Here is an 18798-nt window from a genome sequence, read left to right as displayed (position 1 = left end):
CTTGACGTCCACATCCGCTTTTACATGTGACGAGCGTTCCCAGAATTCGGGGACGGGTTGCCATCCTTTTTTTTTTTGGTCCAAGTGATCGGGTTCTGCCGCTCTGGCGGCGGCGGGTTGATTTGGCGGACTTGCCACTTCGACTTGGGTGGTGTTTTTGGCGTTCGTTCACACCGGCGCACCGACGGAATGCCGACGTTCCGAGGTATTGTGTGGTCTGCGGAGCGCAACCTGGAATGACGACGGATTTTCTTCTGTGTGCATTCCAATTAGGCCCTTTTCAAGAATCCCAAATCGAAAAGACCTGAGCACTTTTCCGGAAGCAAGACACAGGCATGACAGAAGTTTCGCTCAAGTATTGCCGGTCGTTGGCGCTTGCATGAAGTGAGGATTTTAATTTCTCCTTTCCGTGACATCAAGGTGCCGGGCTGCTTGAACTTTCCACGTACTGCAAACGAAGAAGGTCCCGAAGGCAGCCCATAGGCTGCTGTATGCCGCTGTCTAGTTAGCATAGTTTCGGAGAATATGTTTTTACCTCAGAAGGAAGCAGGCTAAAGGTGCCAGTTATCGGTATGTCGGTTCCCTAATTTTGAGAATCGCTCCAATACGGAAAATTTTTGGTGCGAAAGAATGTACAAAGGCAAACAATGGTTGAATAATAATTGGTAAATGGTGGAAGTTTGAACCATTCAAGTACTATTCATGCATAAACAAAAAAAACTCTTCAATGTACTATGCTAAAGAACAATTCGATACAAAATGAAAGACAATCGACGAAAATTTCTCCAGATTCTGCATCAAGAATTTTTAGTATGTCTTGATCTAATATGGCTCAATTACAGATGCTTGAGGATTTATATCCTGGCTAGTTTGATTCTGGATGCTGTTGCAACAAACATGATCTCCATTGATCATAGTTGTTAAGAAGTAAAGGTTAAGGTTATTTCTCAGGTAATATATAGCCGGTCTCATGGTACAGTCGTCAACTCGTACGATTTAACAACATGCCTGTCATGGGTTCAATTCCCAAATAGACCGTGCCTCCATACGTAGGACTGACTATTCTGCTTTGTGTAATCAGTAAGTCACTGAAAGCCAAGCCCAGTAGTGGCAAAGAAGTAAAGAAGTAAAGAAGTAAAGAAGTAAAGAAGTAAAGAAGTAAAGAAGTAAAGAAGTAAAGAAGTAAAGAAGTAAAGAAGTAAAGAAGTAAAGAAGTAAAGAAGTAAAGAAGTAAAGAAGTAAAGAAGTAAAGAAGTAAAGAAGTAAAGAAGTAAAGAAGTAAAGAACTAAAGAAGTAAAGAAGTAAGAAAGTAAAGAAGTAAAGAAGTGAAGAAGTAAAGAAGTAAAGAAGTAAAGAAGTAAAGAAGTAAAGAAGTAAAGAAGTAAAGAAGTAAAGAAGTAAAGAAGTAAAGAAGTAAAGAAATAAAGAAATAAAGAAGTAAAGAAGTAAAGAAGTAAAGAAGTAAAGAAGTAAAGAAGTAAAGAAGTAAAGAAGTAAAGAAGTAAAGAAGTAAAGAAGTAAAGAAGTAAAGAAGTAAAGAAGTAAAGAAGTAAAGAAGTAAAGAAGTAAAGAAGTAAAGAAGTAAAGAAGTAAAGAAGTAAAGAAGTAAAGAAGTAAAGAAGTAAAGAAGTAAAGAAGTAAAGAAGTAAAGAAGTAAAGAAGTAAAGAAGTAAAGAAATAAAGAAATAAAGAAGTAAAGAAGTAAAGAAGTAAAGAAGTAAAGAAGTAAAGAAGTAAAGAAGTAAAGAAGTAAAGAAGTAAAGAAGTAAAGAAGTAAAGAAGTAAAGAAGTAAAGAAGTAAAGAAGTAAAGAAGTAAAGAAGTAAAGAAGTAAAGAAGTAAAGAAGTAAAGAAGTAAAGAAGTAAAGAAGTAAAGAAGTAAAGAAGTAAAGAAGTAAAGAAGTAAAGAAGTAAAGAAGAAAGGAAGTTTGAGAGATAAAGAATTTAAAGCAAACATTATATTTAAACACAATTGATACATTGTGAACATAATTTAATTTATTGCACATTAAAATTAGTTACAGCATTTGACCATGAGTACTGAAATTATTTTTAGTTTGAATCTTTCAATATTTATTTAATCTCAATTCTATGCGTCCATTTTTCCATCCACTGTTTTGCGCCGTCCACCGGTTGATGATACTTCCGCTGCCTGAGGCATGCTTTGTTTTTAACGGAACCATTAATGCGGTCAATTAACCTCGGCCGGTCTGTTTGGTGGTCCTGGCTGGCCAACCTTGTGCCGTTGGTTTTAATATTGATTGAGCAATTATATTCCATCCTGTCCAGCCAGCGCAGCAGAGAGGGGGGTTTTCCCGCTGTTGCTGCTAATTTATTGTAACGGTTTTTTAACCGTTCGTGGCAGCAGGCGAGACACCGCGGCAACAGCTAGAACGGTACGGTCGAGGCAGAATAAAGCAGTAAAAAGATTAGCACAGCGGTGGGGTGGGGTGCATTAGCCGTGTTTCATAACTTACCTATCACAATGGCACCGATCATGACAAACGGTGGCAAACACCCGAGCGCCATCAGATAGGGAAAAACAACATTGCCAATGATGGACCCGGTGCGGCCAAACATCATCGTTAGCGAGACCACCATTGTCCTGGTGGAAGATGAGAATGTCGATGAGCGTAAACCACGAAAATCCACCACAAAGAAAAAAAAAAGGCCAACACATACACACATACACACAATCACAAATGATCCAACGTTCAAACGAGCCGCGATTTAGGTGATGAGCTTGAAAAAGCCACTACGAGCCCTTTTGTGGTTACGCGCAAACAATACAAACCTCATGGAGGTGGGAAACATCGCGACGACGGCACCGACCAGGGCCGTCGAGGCTATGCTGCAGATGGTGATGTAGCACGACGATAGTATCAGCGTTACGAGTGAGCTTCGGGCCCAGTACAGGGCGGTACCGCAGGATCCAGCTAGCAGCAATCCGTACGCTGCCGGGCAGAAGGAGGAGTGCATGCAAGTAGAGAGTGGGAAAGAGAGGGTACGCACATTAAGCGAACCCAAACAGGTTAATGTGTCTGTTATGGGGATGCTAATAGAGCCACTAAATCATGCACACATCCCTGTAGCTATTTTCAATTCCGATTCCGATTTGTCGTACCTCAAAGGAGGATGCTTGCAGAGGGATGTGGATGGGCATGAGAACTGTGGTTGGTTTTTGTTCGATGATGTGTGCTGTTTGCTCACCTCACCAAACTCCATTTTCTTCTACCCTTTTTGCCCTTTTTGGGATGGAACGCTTCGACTAGCACCGCTAGCAACCACCGCTCCCCCCCCCCCCCCCCCTTCATTTCTCCACCCACAGTGACACATCTCTCCGACAACACGTACGTACAGCCAAACCCGTCACTGCAGGTGGCAAGTTTCTCAGCACGAACATAAACTTTAACCAGCTTCAGCAACCAACCACCACACCACGCTCGGTACCGTTTGGCGGAATTCCGCCAAGTGATTTATAAGCAGCCACAGGGCTAGCGAAGCTATGCCGAATCTCAAACGGCCATTGTGCTCTCGCCGTTCCGCTGGAGTTCGTTGTGTGGCATCATCACCTTAGCTGGAGCGTCGTAAAGTGTCAGCAAAATTGTTTGGTTTACTTTTCGAAGAATCTTGCCAGAGTGCAGCGTTTGGTAAGAGCGGTTGTCAAATTTGCAGCTTTTTGGGCGGGAAGGTGCCAATATATGGAAGAAGTTTTCTGCCTTTGATTGACACGATATGATGAGTGCTAAAGTGTCTGTGTGTGTGTGTGTGGGTTTCTGAGCGTAAGGGGTGCGGTATTTGACAAGACGATCACGGCGCCAATAGTATGACGCACTGACAAGGATGGCGAGGCAATAGTCTCGAAAGCGACACCCACCGTCAGCCGGCCGGTGTGTGCGTAGGATGAGTGAAATTTTGCTTCAATTATCACAGCGTGGTGCAGAGTACATTAAACAATTCAATTCGTGAATATTAAAGTTTCTATTGGTGTTGAAAAGCTAGCTGAGCACGAAAATAGGGACACTTTAAGAACTTTCTTGAGTAACACTCAGAAACGTGAGTCTACCGTTTCTCCGTATTCGGGCGTCAAATCCTTCAAATCAATCAATCCAAAACTGTACGGCGTCAGCCAACCAACGCTGTCCTACCACTAGAAGCTACTCAAGACCTTCGGCCTCGGGGTTAGCTTGTTGGTTTCGCAGCAGCTCGGTTCGACATTCAACAGATGCTGGCCCATATTTTCCCAGGAAAATGGTGGTAAAAATACACCTCAGGCCAAGCTAGCCCACAACGATTTATCTTGCCTGCACGTTCACGCCGTGTGGCGTTATACACACGTGTAGACCCATGGAGGTTTTGGGGTTTGTGGGGGGAAACGAACAAAAATCACATCCAAAAGAAAACACATTCCCGATAACTCGCTGCTGCGTAGAAGAAAAACCTCTGCGCTTGCTTAATATTAAGTTTTCTTTTATAGCAAAATCGATTGGACAATCGGTGACGAAAAGTACAGTCCCGCCAGGCATAAACAGCACAGGGAACACGTTGTTGCGCGATTAAATGAAGCACGCAGATTGAACGCAAACACATTGTTTGCGCAATTCAATGTATTGTTCTCCAGGAGGCTGCAATAAATGGCTTTCATTTTGATCGCTGCATCGCCACACGCTTCCGTGCTGGCGGAAGGGGGGGGGGGGGGGTACTGTTTGTCTTTCATTTTCGTTTCATTGTTCGTTCCTTTTGCCAATACTTCAGGATAAAAAAAAAAAACAAACACGCTGGCAGCAGCGACAGCTTGCGATAATTAATGCAGTGCAAATGAAAAACTCCAATGTGCCGAAATGAGGCAAATTAAATTCAGCCGGTTCAACTTTGAAAAGGCAATAATTGGGATAAAGTTACTCGACACCTTTCGCTTCCATTTCCATGGAGATTTATCATTGCACGATTGACCGGCAGAAAGAATGGGGGTAGAAAGGGGTGATTCAGTTTGGGGATCGATGCTAAGGGATGGGAAAGGAGGTTTTATAGTCACAGCCAGCTACGACGTGCTGTCTGGCAAGATGAGACGAATCGAATTCCACTTGAATGGCATAATGTTCTTTCTGATTACTGTCCATTATGTACAAAAACGACTGACAAGCATCGCAGTTCCTCTTCCTTTGTAGCTTAAGGCTCTTTTTTTGTGCTTCGGACTGTGTTGAAGCTTATTAGAAGTGTTGATTTTATCGTGTAAGTTTGTAGTCTTTTTTGCTTTGAGCTTTGACTGTGGCCTCACGATCTATCGCAGTCTCGTGAAATATAAGCAAAAAAAGGAAAGTAAATAAAAAAAGAGAGAAAAGACACTGTGCTATTATCCAGATGGAGTTTCTGCCCACAGAGGCTATCAGATGGTTATCATACTGCCACCCGACTGTGCCGAAACACAGACGCCGACTAGCTAGACATCACAGCAAAACATTTAACTGGCTCAATCAAGCACCGAAAACCTTTCCCATCTGACATCGAAACGCACTAAATGACCATCAAACGACCGATCCGAGTGTAGCGCCCGTGCCATTCGAGCCGTCCGTGCACTTACTGAGAATGTTCCGGTTGCCGATGGAATTAATCATGACGGTCGTAACCGCGTACGCTCCAATGCCGACGCATCCAATGATTAATGAGTACAGATAGACCCGGCCTTCGGTTGTCTGCATGATGCGTTGTCCGAGATGAAGCGTGAAAGTAAAGCACGAGAAAGGATGTTGTGAGATGTTGCCCCAGCCAGTGTTAGTAGCCTTCCGTTTGGGATGGAAAGTTCTCTCTGGTCTTAGATTTACCGTACAGGGCTTTTCACGCACCAATAAAAGAGGACAACCTTTAAAGCCTTCATGGTCGCATTGTCGCATCGTACGGAGATGAAAGAATCAATGTTGGCCGGTAGAGCTTCCGGTTTGAGGTTTGAACGATGCGACAACGTTCTACCTAGCAACTGCACGCCGAAAAAAGAAGACGCTCATGAAGGATGATCGATTGTTGAAAAGTGAGTTTGTTGAAAAGCCCTGCCAGCAGTCAGACTCAGGTCAGGCGGCAAGTTACAAAGGGTCAAACGTACCGGGGTGCACATCAGGACGTCATCCAACGGCTCCATTGCGACCGGATCTGGGCCATGAAGCGCTCGGGACACGTCACGTTCCAGCCATTGCTGCTGCAGCTGCTCCGTTTTGTTGACCTTGTAGGCTAACATTTCGCAGAGCGTTGCCTGGCTGGCCAGCCCGTCGGGAAGTAGATGCTGCTCGTGCTCAAACTCCTCGATGATGGTGAAAAGCTGCGGCACCCAGAGGCGAAATGTGTTTAACCTGCAGTGGTTAGAGATGAGCAGTTAGACAATGCGAGATAGCAGAGACAAACTTTCCGGCCGGTCGGGCACACCTACCCGAGCAGTATGCCGAACTGGATACCGTACACCAGGCAGGCGTTTGTTAGATGTGGCTTCCGGAACATTATCCCTAGCTGGCGGAACCCTTCGCCCAGCCCACTGGGTGCTGCTGCTGCTGCTGCTGGTGAGGGATGGGTGGTAGGTTTGCTGGACGCCTGTTTACCGGACGCCGGTACAATTGGGCCCGACACCGGGCTCAGCTCATCCACCAACACTCTGATCTACGCGGTCGCGTGGCAGCATGTAAGGAAAATGTGTGCAAAGTATCGGTTAACGGTCAGGCGTAAGCGTTCAAGCCGCGGGCGGGATGCTTTGGGGAGTGCTACTTACCGGAAACTCCTGCTGGTCCCGGGTGTTGATGGCGTACAAGCGCCGGAAAATGGCCAACGCTCGTTCGTTCTGGCCCTTGGACATGAGAAACTTGGGACTCTCCGGGAGAAACATCACGCTGATACCGCTCAGCACGCCCGGCAGGCAGCTGACGGCAAGGAAAATCTGCCACGAATGTATTTCTGCGAAAGGCAAACGCGAAAGGCACAATCATATAAGCGTTTCAGTGTGCGCCATATCTCGTTGTGTGTTTGTAGGTGGGGGCCTATGTGTGTATGTGTGTGCGTGTGTTTGGATGCCATCTCCGACGAACTGAGCGATGAATGCCATTTGTCAACTCGCAAGCGTGGCTCGGGCCTTAATGCCTCTTTTCATTAGCCTAAATCGCCATGTCAAAGCAAATTGTCCCTTGTACGGGGCGTAACGTAATGCGACAAATATGGGCGAACAGAGTACCATCGTACCAGGGGATGTCATTCTCTGATATGTGTATATGTGTGTGCATGCATATGTGTGTGCCCATGCCTAACCGAATGGTGCTCATCCGGGTGGAATTCAATTCAATTGCGCATCCACAACCAGGTTCCAGGTGAAATTAAATATTCACACGAGGCCTGGATACCCCAGTAGACGACCAGCAATCAGCGAATGCCTAGCGCGCATTCGTAGATGATTAGAATTCAATTTACATCCTAATGCCAGCGCCGTGTGGCAAACCCAAACGCCGTAACTCTACACACTCGGCGGTGTAAATGAGACGCGAAAGCCTTCACCTTACTCTTTGCAGTTCACAATCGGTCCAGCCGGGGTTGGGTGCTTTCTTGATTATCTTGAAGGATCTATTTGCCACCATCGTGTGCCGTTTGCAACGAGGAGCGCTTTGATGGATCTTTTGAAAATCAAAGAAAGTGAAAGTAGATAGCATAATCAGCGCTAATTAGAGTGTAAAGATTCACTCAGTCGCAGGACCGTCCGAGATTGACACTTCCCGGAAGTTTAGAGTGCGGCATTGCCAGGGACTGTATCAGACGGGACTGTGTAGAAACGGATGAACTGCAAGGTACCGCTCTAGGTTGATATCTAGGTTAATGAAAAAGGCGTGTTAGTTTGGGCTCTAATTATTGCTTCCTTTTAGCACTTGGCAAGTTTTTTTTTTCTCTCTCCCTGGAAAGTGGAAGTGTCTGATAACGCTATTTGTGGTATATTTGGAAGCAGCTAAAAAGTGTTTAATATTGCATTCACCGTTTTAAGCATTTGCATAGGAAATTACTACATATCACTAATGTATATAGGAAATGGGTTTCATTTTTATAGGTCGCATGTATTTTTTTGCAGATTGCAAATATCTGTCTCTACTTCAGCAATCGCGGTACCGATCATAGCTCGAACGAATTTGAGCAATCTTTTTCGAAAATCCCGTAACCGGTGCAAAGAAATCAATTTAGAAGCAGTTTGACATCCATTCAGACAAAAACCGTGAACGGAAATAGTCCGGAAGAACTGCTTCAATTTCTCTACCGTTCCGATTTGGGGGGGGGGAGAGTTGAGGCAGGATAATGACGACACTCTGAAATGCTCCTTCTCGAAAGTCCCGTTTTCTCGAAATCCACTTGATACGATATTTAGCTCATTTCATTAGCAGTAGCTGCAGCGGAAGCAACCGTACAAACCGGGCTGAAGCGTGTGACGACCGGCAAGGGCAGCAGCTTTATCTTTGGTTCGTTATTATGTTTCCGTCTTCTAGTAGTGTGTTTGTGGGCGTTTTTTTCGGTTGAAGAAGTTTCCGTATACACCCGGTAATTTAATTCGGCTCGCCTACGCGTACATCCCACGTATCGATAGCGCCCAGGTAGCGTGCAATCGATGCTTGTGATTGAAAATCATTCTCCATCGAGAGCCTCCTTGATGGTTATACGAGCTAGGCAGTAAACAGCGCGGGGTTTTCCGTAATGTTTTACGCATTTCCCGCCCATTGTTGAGCATACGGTGGTTTGTTTTCGGTGCGTACTGTCAAGTGTTTCGTGCGTACGTGCTGCGATAGAACTCTTCCTTATCGTGCCTGAGCGTACGAAACATTAAACGCTGTAGGATGCTTCAAATGCTCAAACATAAATGAGGAAAAATATAAAGCACCAAACGTGCAATAAATTGAGCTTAAATTGGCATGCTGGAAAGATTATCTCTTGATCGCCAGAGCGAATGGTAGCGGAATGGTGCATATTAAAGCAACATTAAAACATGATCTACAATACCTCGCTCACGCGGAAGTTTTAGTTAAATTGGTAGTGAAATGTTAAAGGAATGCGTCCACTCAGAGACTGCACTAAACCAATTTCACTCACGAACACCCTTGAGGGGCAGAAAAGTTCACAAACAGTGATCCATGTTGAGCAAAGCTTTTCCCTCCCATCATCATCCCGACCAAGCAGGCTGGGATGCGATTCACCCGAAAAGTCACTACCGATAATCCGACGCTGCACTGAGTAGTGCATGTAATCACTCACCACGACCCAAAGGATTTCCGCATCAACTTGAACCTAATCCGAACTAGTTTGAGCCCGGTCAAACATGCGCCCACATACACTCGCGCGGCCGAACAACTGCTTGCCGGAAGCAGGGGTTAAAACCCCGACCGGACAACACTACTTACCCAGCACACCGTCCCCGATGATGAGATTCCAGGACTGGGGTATGATGAGCCAGGCGAGGGCGGGCAGCAGCATGTTGGCAGCGCTGTAAAACACGCCGAGCACTATCATCACGCGGGATCGATGCTGCAGACTGTGAAACTCGGACAGATACGCCATCAGCACGGCAAATGGGCCACAGATGCTGTCGGGCAAAAAGAAAAAGACACAAGAAGCTTGTTTTAACAGTTCGGAGATGAAAATGCAAACGGCACACTTATGCGGGGGTAATGAATTTCGGGGAACGATCTCAACTTCACTTCCTAACTTCTAACTTCGCGGCACTAGCCTAGCAACACAAACAACGAGTCAGTAAGCGCTCTATCTGCAGGCACCAATCTAGAAGCACACGCGCTCACTTACACTCATCCCGGAAGTGTTCGCACACCGGGTTTTAGCACCGCTATAAATTACGTTTACTTTACGGCGCATTACGTTCCACTGTCACCGCACCTTCCCCATTCTGAATTCCTTTTTTTTTTTATTTCCCAAAAGACACGATTACGATTCGGTTGAAGTACGATTGAATTTTTACTTTCTACCCAGCTCCTCAGCGATGGCATTTAATCAGTTTCGTGCAAAACTTTGCTACAATGCAAACACAACCCCCGATGCCGAAGAAGATGGGGAAGGAAATGCTCATCAAACGTTGAAATCGATTGGCTTTCTCTCGACAGCGTTTTTTTGTTTATACTGTGCCAAATTTAATACACTTTCAACTCTGGAAGGATGGAATAAAATCAAAGCAGCAAGTCTTCCTTGGTGCTTGCCGGTATTTCTGGCTGCTGTCACTTCCTGTCAACAAACCGGAGGGAGCAAAGTAGGCTGAGCGAAGTACAGTTTGATTTTATTTCTGTTTTTTATGCTATCTCTTGCACCTTTTTTTGAAATTTTGCCAACTTCCTTGAATGGTGCGTACCTACACTGGCTACAGCTGCACTAAAGGTCAGGTCGAAATCACGTTCGCCATTCGCACCCTCTTGTACGTCATTGCCTTGCCGAACGCTTTGCAAATACTAGAAAGCGTTTATTGAGCTTCACTTCCTGTTTCACACTGTACACACACACACACACACACATCGACATCACAAGCCAGAAACGAGCTGTTACATTTAATTGCGTCAGCAATCGTTCGTTTGCGGTCCCCTGTCAGCTTCATCTGAAGCGTGTTGGCTGACAATGGTCAGATGCTTTCGGCAGCAAGAACGTATGCGATGCGGGGTGGTTAATTTCCATATCTACCCAGATAATCTACTAACTCTGGAACACCGTACGAGTCACTTTGCAACACTGTACCACAAGAATTTAACCCCACTGGTTAGAACGGAGAAAGAGAGAGAGAGGGAGGCGAAGCTACTTACACAAAGCCACCCATAAATTTGAAAACCATTATGGCCACCATGTTCTGGCTGAGTGCGCACAGCACGTTGAAGGTACTGTCCAGCAGAAAGCCAACGACGAGCAGCCGCTTCCGCCCGTACGTATCGGACAGGAAGCCCCACAGGAAGGCGGACGTTATCATTCCTGGAAATGTGCAAGAAGAAAGTAAAACAATTGCAACCGTGGCGCGTTGCAGCCGTCCACGAGGATCACGAGGGTGGCCCCAGTTTACCTACCGGTGTAGGTGATGGCATTCAGCATGCCCTTGTCGGCGAGGGTAAGGTTCAGGTCACATTCGGCGCTCGGCAGCACGTACGACATGGTGGTCGTCTCGAACACGGTCGTCATGCAGCAGGGCATCGCGACCAGCAGCAGAAGGTAGTTGAAACGGCCGTACCCGGTGGCGGCAATGGCCGTTTCGAAATCGGCCGGCGCATCTGGTGAAGCTGGTGCAGCCCGGAAAAATAAAGAGAGAGAGAGAGAGAGAGAAATGCATAGAGAAAGGGAGCAAGTGGAGCTTTTAATAATAAACTGTTTATTAACTCAGATTGTAGCAAGCTACCAACGGGCACCAAAGCTGGTTTCCGGTATGCCTTTGAACGCATAAACCGAGATGAGAACTAATACACTTAGTTCTAGCCCTTCAGGTTCGCTCGCATTTCGTGAAGCTACGCTACACGCAAAGCATCCCATAGACAATGAGAAGCAAACAAGTTTTATAATAACCTGCAAGCAGCGTTTTAGACGCTCAAACTCATGGCATAATTCATCCTCATACTACATCATTGTTTACCAACCAAGGCAAAGGCAGCAGAGACTAACAGGTTACTCTAGCAAAGCTTAGTACTGTATCGGCACCATGAGGCTAATTTTGTCTCAATTTCCTTACGGAGGGACGTATAAATCATTGGTGAATTTAATTTTCAAAGTCTCACCGATGGCCCAGCTTCCGTTAGCCAAGATTGGACGCAGATGGGCCCATAGTTAGAAACTACGAGTGAACTTTTGAACTCAAACACACTGCACATGAACCGGAGTAGAACGAGCACTTTCTTAAGACCCACGTTGGGGAGCAAAATTAGGCTTTGCATAAAGATAAACTCAACTACACTTCAGCTGCTACCGATCGTCTGTCGGGATGGGAATGGCACCCTCACAAAATCATCATTTCAAAGGGGCTAATTAGAGTCGTTAAACCACCTCATCCTAGCAACCATCTACTCTGGGAACCTCTCCCATCGAATGCACACAGACACACAAACCACGAGATTTAATTTTACGATTATGCTTTCATCTTGTCGACACAACCACTTGAAAATGTCGCTTCAACAGAAGCTGCGGCGCCCGCAATTTCCAAGCAACGCATACGCCGCCCGTCCCACTTACTGACACACTTACTTCCATTGCCGGCGATGACATCCGGCGGAACATTGATTTCTATTGCTTTACTTCGGTGCTTATCCTTCGGTGATTCCATCGCCGCGGCTCAATGTACTGTGCGTAATGTGCAAAAGACTTTTCGGCGTTCGGATTTGTTCTCCCACACCGTCCCCTTCGCTTTGCCACTAGTCACTCGAAACAACACGGCCCAGTTCCTCAGTGCCCTTGCTGCTCGCTGGTGGAAACGTTCGCCGCCGACACTGATGAACCGCTCATGATTGAGGTTGACCGTAGAAAGCGTTCCGGATTACTGACGGGCATGCAAGATGCTGCGCAGAACTGTATCTCACTCACTTTGCTGGCACAGGGCGTTATCTCACCCCACGGCTAATCCCACGGTCACGGTGCACGGACGACAGGTTGGTGATATTTTTATCCCACATTCAGCCATTGGAGCGAACCGAGATAACGGGAGAGTGCCGGCTAGCCGGGAACCGGCGGTTTGGAACATACCAAACACGCGTGATTCGCGCGGTACCGTACTCGTCACGCGTGCCGGAACGATAAACGTACCGAGCGGGCAAGATTTTCCGTGTCATCGCACAATGAGCCCACGTTTGTTTGGTGTGCGTGACGGAAATGTACCTGCGATTTGGTGCGGATTTCACCATCGGTGCAGATGTTTACGAAATTAAAGCTTGCTGCGTTCTTTCCCGTACAACTGCAAAAGGCTGGGGAGATGTTGTGATTCCCTGGTGGATCAAGTAAGCTTAGAGATAGAGTATGCATATGAGGAAAATAAAAGGAATGACGAAAATAGCTGTTTCTCAGAGCATACTTCGTTTGCATGTCCAAAGCAGCGGTAATGCAAATTGCTTCACTTGTACGCTGTTGGGCCACTCGGGTTGAGCTCAAACTATTTGGTTCATTTTTTGTAGAAAAAAGTTGGTTTCTGCGACGCACAGTGCAGCATGGTATGGACATGGAACCACATACTGTATTTTAAGTGGAATTTTAAGAAGAAGATGCCATTTGGGTGAAATGGGTTCTGTAATCTGTTCTCAAAGAGTTTTTTTATCCTCGTTCTCCTTATGATTTCTTATACACATGACCCAGAGCGACAGGTGCTAATACAACTGGAGAATAATGCAGAATGAAAGTGTTTATGAACACCGATCAGTATAAATATTGATTATACACAAAAGTGTGGGAGTTTAACCTTCGTAAATTGGTCGTACTATTATTTATCTTGTATAAATGTTTTTGCGAGAAAGCTTCTTGAAATCAATTAAAATAATGCCTGTTTATTCATCGTATACGAACTGACCTTCTACCACTGAGATTTGCCTGTGCACATCCTTGAAGACAATTCGACTAACACGAACTAAGTCGAACGTAACACGCATCGTAGCTTCACATGTTGCCGGCATAAGCTGTTTAGAGGGCTCTACTACCCTTTCTATCTCCGCTGCACACTTTTCTCCCAAATGTATGCCTCTTACCGGCAGCAACCGAAAGTGCACGGCACAAATCCATTGCATTATTCATCCTGCGCGCCGGACGCGCCGGAATGGATGAACCAACGGATTTACCTCTCCCACTCCCACTTGGGTGCAGCCGGAAAGGGAAGGGAAGGGATGCAACTTTTCATAATTCGCCCAACGAGGGCCACTTTGTCGTTTCTTGGCCATCGTCATGCAGCGACCTGTATATGCATTGATGACAGTATTTTTTGTTTTGCTCAGCTGTTGTCGTTCCTTTGGTGAGTTATCGTTTGCTGACTTTGTTTAGCCGCCGGGTGATGCGAATTGTTTCGCTTGCACAGATACGTGTGTATCGCGTGTCGCCCGTCGCAAGTGCATCCAGTGCAACCTAGTGCTGTCGCCATGCTTTGCATGGATAACTTTGTTGCCTTCCCCCCCGTTCGCATAGCTACGAAGACGACAATCGGCATAGCTGGCAGCGGACCAGTGCACAATGTTCTCCAGTCCGTGGGATGCTGTACCCATCATCCAATCTGGAATAAAGCACTCCAGTATGATTGTGCCTGTCCACACGTATCTGCATTCTGCTTCACTGCTTGCAGAGTGACAAGCGGGTTGTTGTTTTATTGTCTGTGTTTTTTTTTTACTCTTGCTCCAATCTGCAGTCTCTGCGGTGTGTGGCGAATCAAAACAAAACGGCCAAGCGCAGGGCTTGAAGTGGTATAAAAACTGGCTATCGAGTAAAAGGCAAACACAATTTCACCTTACAGAATAATTCAGGCAAAGAAAAGAATACCTATTTCCCATCTTCTCAAGCAGCAAATAAGACGAAAGCTTATCTGAGGGGAGAAAGCTTCGCTCGTTTCTGCAGTTTGCTGATGAGATGCAACAACCTGGCAAATGGGCTGGAGTGCAGTGGAAGCGATTTGTATGCCAAGATCAAGATTGTGTATCTGCACTGAAGGATGATTAATCGTGTTTTTGCACCATATGTTTCCGGGTCGGTTATCGATTTAATCCTGCACCCGATCGGTGTACGGAAGACAGTAGCATTAGATTAAACTTGCTGTATGCCTGAAGGTCACAATACGGTCTGTGCAAGGGGTTGCAATAAAGCAGCTTAAATAATCACGTTCCACAAGCATGACGCAACTTTGGAGATGAGTTTAGAAAATTGTTTGCAAAAAAAAAAAAAAACAGACACACACAGCGACACAAATAATATCATCCATCGTCTGATTTGCCGGACCGTCTGGGTGGAAAGACAAACCCTCCCCGGTAGAAAAATAGCTTACGTTGGAAATTAATATTTAAACGAGACTGAGCCTGAGCGCCTCTTTCTTTGCTGAGTGTGGTGTTTTCTATGCTCATCAGCACAAAATGATTTAGTAGTGCTGGTAGCCTGCAAGCTCGTACTATCATACCCCTCCCTTGCGTCACCCCTTTTGTTTAAATCGGTCGATTCATAAGATTTTTAATCAGAAACTGCCTTGCCGGAGCAGTGCAGTGATTCGTTTCACTAATTGCAAGTTCGTGCTGGAAACGTTCCAATGGCTCCTCTGCCTCCATGGCTCCTGCCAAAGAAAAGGGGGAATGTTGACAGAGATTTAATAATACTGCACGCACACCTTCCAATTTCGAAGGCTGGTGCGGTCATTGTGATGGCATCAGGCTAGCTCTGCGTGCGTGTGTGAGTCAAGTAATCATGTTTGCGAGTGTCGTGTGACTTGGTCAACTGACTGTTGTCAACCGGTAGTGAAATGATGCCTTTTCGATTATCACTAACCAAACAGAGACCGGTCGCCGGGACCGGAAAGAATGAAACCTTTCAACGATCGTACCACTCACCCACGGTACTCCCGAGTGCCGAGCGAGCCACTCGCCGCCGCCGCACACAGCATGAGCGGTTCAGGTAGAACCGTATTGTACGCGTATTGCGGCCACAACCGGGCTGGACGGTTCTGTTGATGGTTATCTGGAACTAGCGCACTCACCTCCCCCCCCCCCCCTCCCCTCGTCATCCGCTCCGACGCAAGCACATTTATTTTGGGACACTTTATCTCGCTCTCTCCTGGGTGTGTGTGTCTGTATCTGTCCGTGGTGTACGCTATGATTTGCATATTCCATCTCGAAACGGACGGTAAACAGGCAGGCAACAAAAAAAAGACACACCAACAACCTTTCCCCAGTAGTGTAGTGGACTCCGTTGGCTCTTACCCGTGCCGATAACGGGTCGATGTTGGGAAGACCCACACAGTCGGTACACGCTTGACGGACGAGATGAGATTTTGCATTCAACGAGTGTTGGCTAGGTTTCGGGGATGTCCGTGTGAGGTAAAGGTCAATAGTAGTTGGGGTTTTCAATATTGAATTTGGTGCGGAGTGGCAGTTTCGTTCTAATCGGTAGAACTCGTTGCTTTTTCCCTGTTTTTTGCTGTCTTTTCGTCTTCTTTTTTGAGAAAGACATGCACACAGGCCGATTGGGCATCAGCAGGTGTGGCAGCGTGCGAGAGCGGTGAGCTTTTAATGGAGTTGATTGTGAGGTGGGATTTTGGGTACGATAATATAGCCTCTTTCTGCTGACACTGCACACACTCACACACACACACACGAGGACCCACGATATTAACGCAAAGGGGTTGGTTTTCGATTAACGTTAGTGCAGCAGAAGAGCCGGTTGTGGCTGTGGTAGTCAAAGCAAGTACGGGGTGACAATTTGGGTAGCGTTATCAGGTGGAAGATCATAAAAAAAAATCGGTACCGTTGTTTACGTTCACATGGGACGGTGGTTTAGTTTGGTGGCGGGAACGGGGCGATTTGTTGACGATGGGATAAGCTATCAAAAGTGTTCGGTCATCAGGCGCTTCTCGGCTGAACGGTTCAGCGGGGGGGGGGGGGGGGGAGGGGGGGGGGGGGGTGTTAGTGGAGTGTTACGGATCAATCAGGGTACCTCAATAGTCATTATTTTTGGCACCAGAGACGGGCCGGGTGTGATAAAAATACTATTCATACTATCAGACAAACAGGCAAAAATCATGTAATCTTTTGATAAAACCAATTAAATGGCAATTAGCTGCTGCATACAAAGAGCTACAGCAGCAGCTTATTAAGCTTATGATGGAATGGAATGTAATAAAAGCATATACAACAATAAATAACACTTCTTTCTTAAAGTGTCCATTATTAGTAGTAACCGAACAAGCTAGAAGGCTTCGGAAAAGCTTTAATGGAGACGCCCGGTGTTTTTCATCGCCATGGTTTTTTGTTACAATGCTATCGTATTGATGTAAAGCTATTCGAATGGTTTGATATTTGGTTTTCAAAAAACGGTCATACAATTGAAAAAATGTTTTGTTTCATCTTCAATCACGTATTTAGTCGTTATTGAGAAGAACATTCGTTGTGCCGCTTGGTATGCGGTTCATAGCAAATCACTACACGATAATTAAGATGCGATTTGTTTTCTGGAAACGGAATCAAATTTCAAACAATCCAAAGCCTTTGATCTTGTTTGCTGTGCATTGTGTGAAATAAAATGGCATCATTCACCGATACAAAGCTAGATACACGCCACAGAACGATTGACAGACACCCCATAAATCACCTGTTGTTTTAGTGAACAATCAATAATTGTGCCGTTGTGAGAAAAATCAATAAGTCGGAGAATATTACCGAAGCGCATGAAACACACACAATGAGGTAGAAGGAAAAGAGAAGGAAATTTCATTCATTCGTAGCGAAACCTGTGCCAAGCTATTAGTAACAAATGAATCATGCAAATGCCGATTGTTTGCTGATCTAGTTTGCTCTGGAAAATTATTCCACGGAAGGACATCGAACGATTAGGTACACAGTCATTTATCAAATACAGTAAAATGGAGTTTGGGAGAAAGACAACTCGGGTAATTTGAGTTTGGGCGGCTTAATGCGATTTCAAAACATTTGTTTTGTGTTTGTTGTTTGACATCACGCTAAGTCGTCATCGTACAGATTGCGGCCGTCTAAAGATTAAACAATACACTTACCTGTATAATTGTTTCCCCATTTTCATGACTCAACTTCGGATACCATTTTATCACAAACTTATACACATACACACAAGCACATCGTTGTAATTCATTAAATCACTATGTTTTGCCGTATTTTATTAACATCTATGTGAGCTTCCAATCATTTAGCTAACACACTTTTATCGCACAACTTGCATTTCGCGTGCACCGATAGCTTTGTACCATGCTTTCCTCTGCTTCGTTCGCTTCTACCAACACCTTCGTTCGCTGTTGTTTAGCTAGGCCTGCTGCGATGTCTATCTTTCTGGCTAGTTTCATGCCAGCTGCCGTCGAGCTGTGCACTATGGGGCCGGCCCATACAACCATTGTCCATGGTGCTGCTAGACTATCTGGCCTTTCATCCAGCTTGCGCTGCTACTTGTGTATCAATATGGATATCTCTCTAGAAGTATAGCTCTTAAACGACTAACAGTTCACCTTTGCCTATTCGATGCGGGTTGATGCGGTCTCGCTCAACTCTCAAGAACACGTGTGATGATCAACATGATCTAGGCAAAATAAATAAACTATATATTCAATGTTTCTCTCACTTAGGTTTCTCTGTTTAATGTTAATGTTGTCTCCCTCCTGTTTTACTATCTTCCATCCTTGATTTCTCTCACAGGGAGGGCTCCCCCCTCTCTCTTTCTTTCTCTCTCTCTATCTTTCTCTTTCTCTTTCTCTCTAACTTACCGCGTACAGCACCGGCAATCACCACGAACGCTTTAAAAACACACTAGAGAATTGGCCGTTGCTAAATTCTGTTTCACTACTTTAAAACCCTCTTTCGAAGTAATGTTTTATCTCACTACAACCTACGGGTGCTCGAAGCTCGATCGTCATCGAACGCGTCCATTGACTGGTTCCCCAACCATCGCCCGGTCGTTCCCCAAAAGTCAGCAAACCAATTGAGTTTTCTTCAGTTCGGTGTGCAGATGCGCGCGTTTGTATGTGTGTGAGTGTTTGTGTATGTATGTGCATACATGTCCGCTCCTGGATAGTGTCCCTGGGGAAGAAAATATAAAAGCACATACACCATAAGTAAGGTTACGTACTACGTACTACAT

The 18798-nt window shown here is 45.6% G+C and overlaps 2 protein-coding genes across 3 annotated transcripts in view; both read right to left on the bottom strand.

The window, feature by feature from the left end:
* Nucleotides 1-1976: 1976 nt before the first annotated feature.
* Nucleotides 1977-12592, bottom strand: LOC120950102 (uncharacterized). The gene is made up of 11 exons (XM_040367866.2): nt 12217-12592; nt 11055-11264; nt 10800-10962; nt 9402-9583; nt 6752-6933; nt 6419-6642; nt 6098-6341; nt 5582-5693; nt 2795-2954; nt 2478-2605; nt 1977-2388 (listed from the first exon to the last, which is right to left on the bottom strand). The coding sequence occupies exons 1-11, from the start codon at nt 12293-12295 to the stop codon at nt 2333-2335; spliced, it is 1740 nt and encodes a 579-aa protein (XP_040223800.2). The 5' UTR covers nt 12296-12592; the 3' UTR covers nt 1977-2332.
* A 5106-nt stretch (nt 12593-17698) lies between these two features.
* The window catches only part of LOC120950768 (tachykinin-like peptides receptor 86C), a 54225-nt gene continuing 53125 nt past the window's right edge, over nt 17699-18798 (bottom strand). For both annotated transcript variants that reach the window (XM_049605575.1, XM_049605576.1), the window contains exon 11: nt 17699-18737. The gene's annotated coding sequence lies outside the window, so the exon portion shown is untranslated. The remainder of the gene's footprint in view (nt 18738-18798) is intronic.

Source organism: Anopheles coluzzii, chromosome 2, assembly GCF_943734685.1.
Source record: "Anopheles coluzzii chromosome 2, AcolN3, whole genome shotgun sequence".
NCBI lineage: Eukaryota > Metazoa > Arthropoda > Insecta > Diptera > Culicidae > Anopheles > Anopheles coluzzii.
The sequence above is the reverse complement of the archived record's forward strand: the minus strand, read 5'-3'. Positions and strand labels throughout refer to the sequence as shown.

What these genes read in the sequence shown, in the direction of transcription:
- LOC120950102 (XM_040367866.2), bottom strand. Translation starts at nt 12,295, where the DNA reads ATGGAATCACCGAAGGATAAGCACCGAAGTAAAGCAATAGAAATCAAT. An exon ending in CATCGGGGACGGTGTGCTGG is followed by an intron (nt 6,934 to 9,401) that starts GTAAGTAGTGTT and finishes TGCCTTTCGCAG; the next exon opens with AAATACATTCGTGGCAGATT. An exon ending in GGGACCAGCAGGAGTTTCCG is followed by an intron (nt 6,643 to 6,751) that starts GTAAGTAGCACT and finishes GCGACCGCGTAG; the next exon opens with ATCAGAGTGTTGGTGGATGA.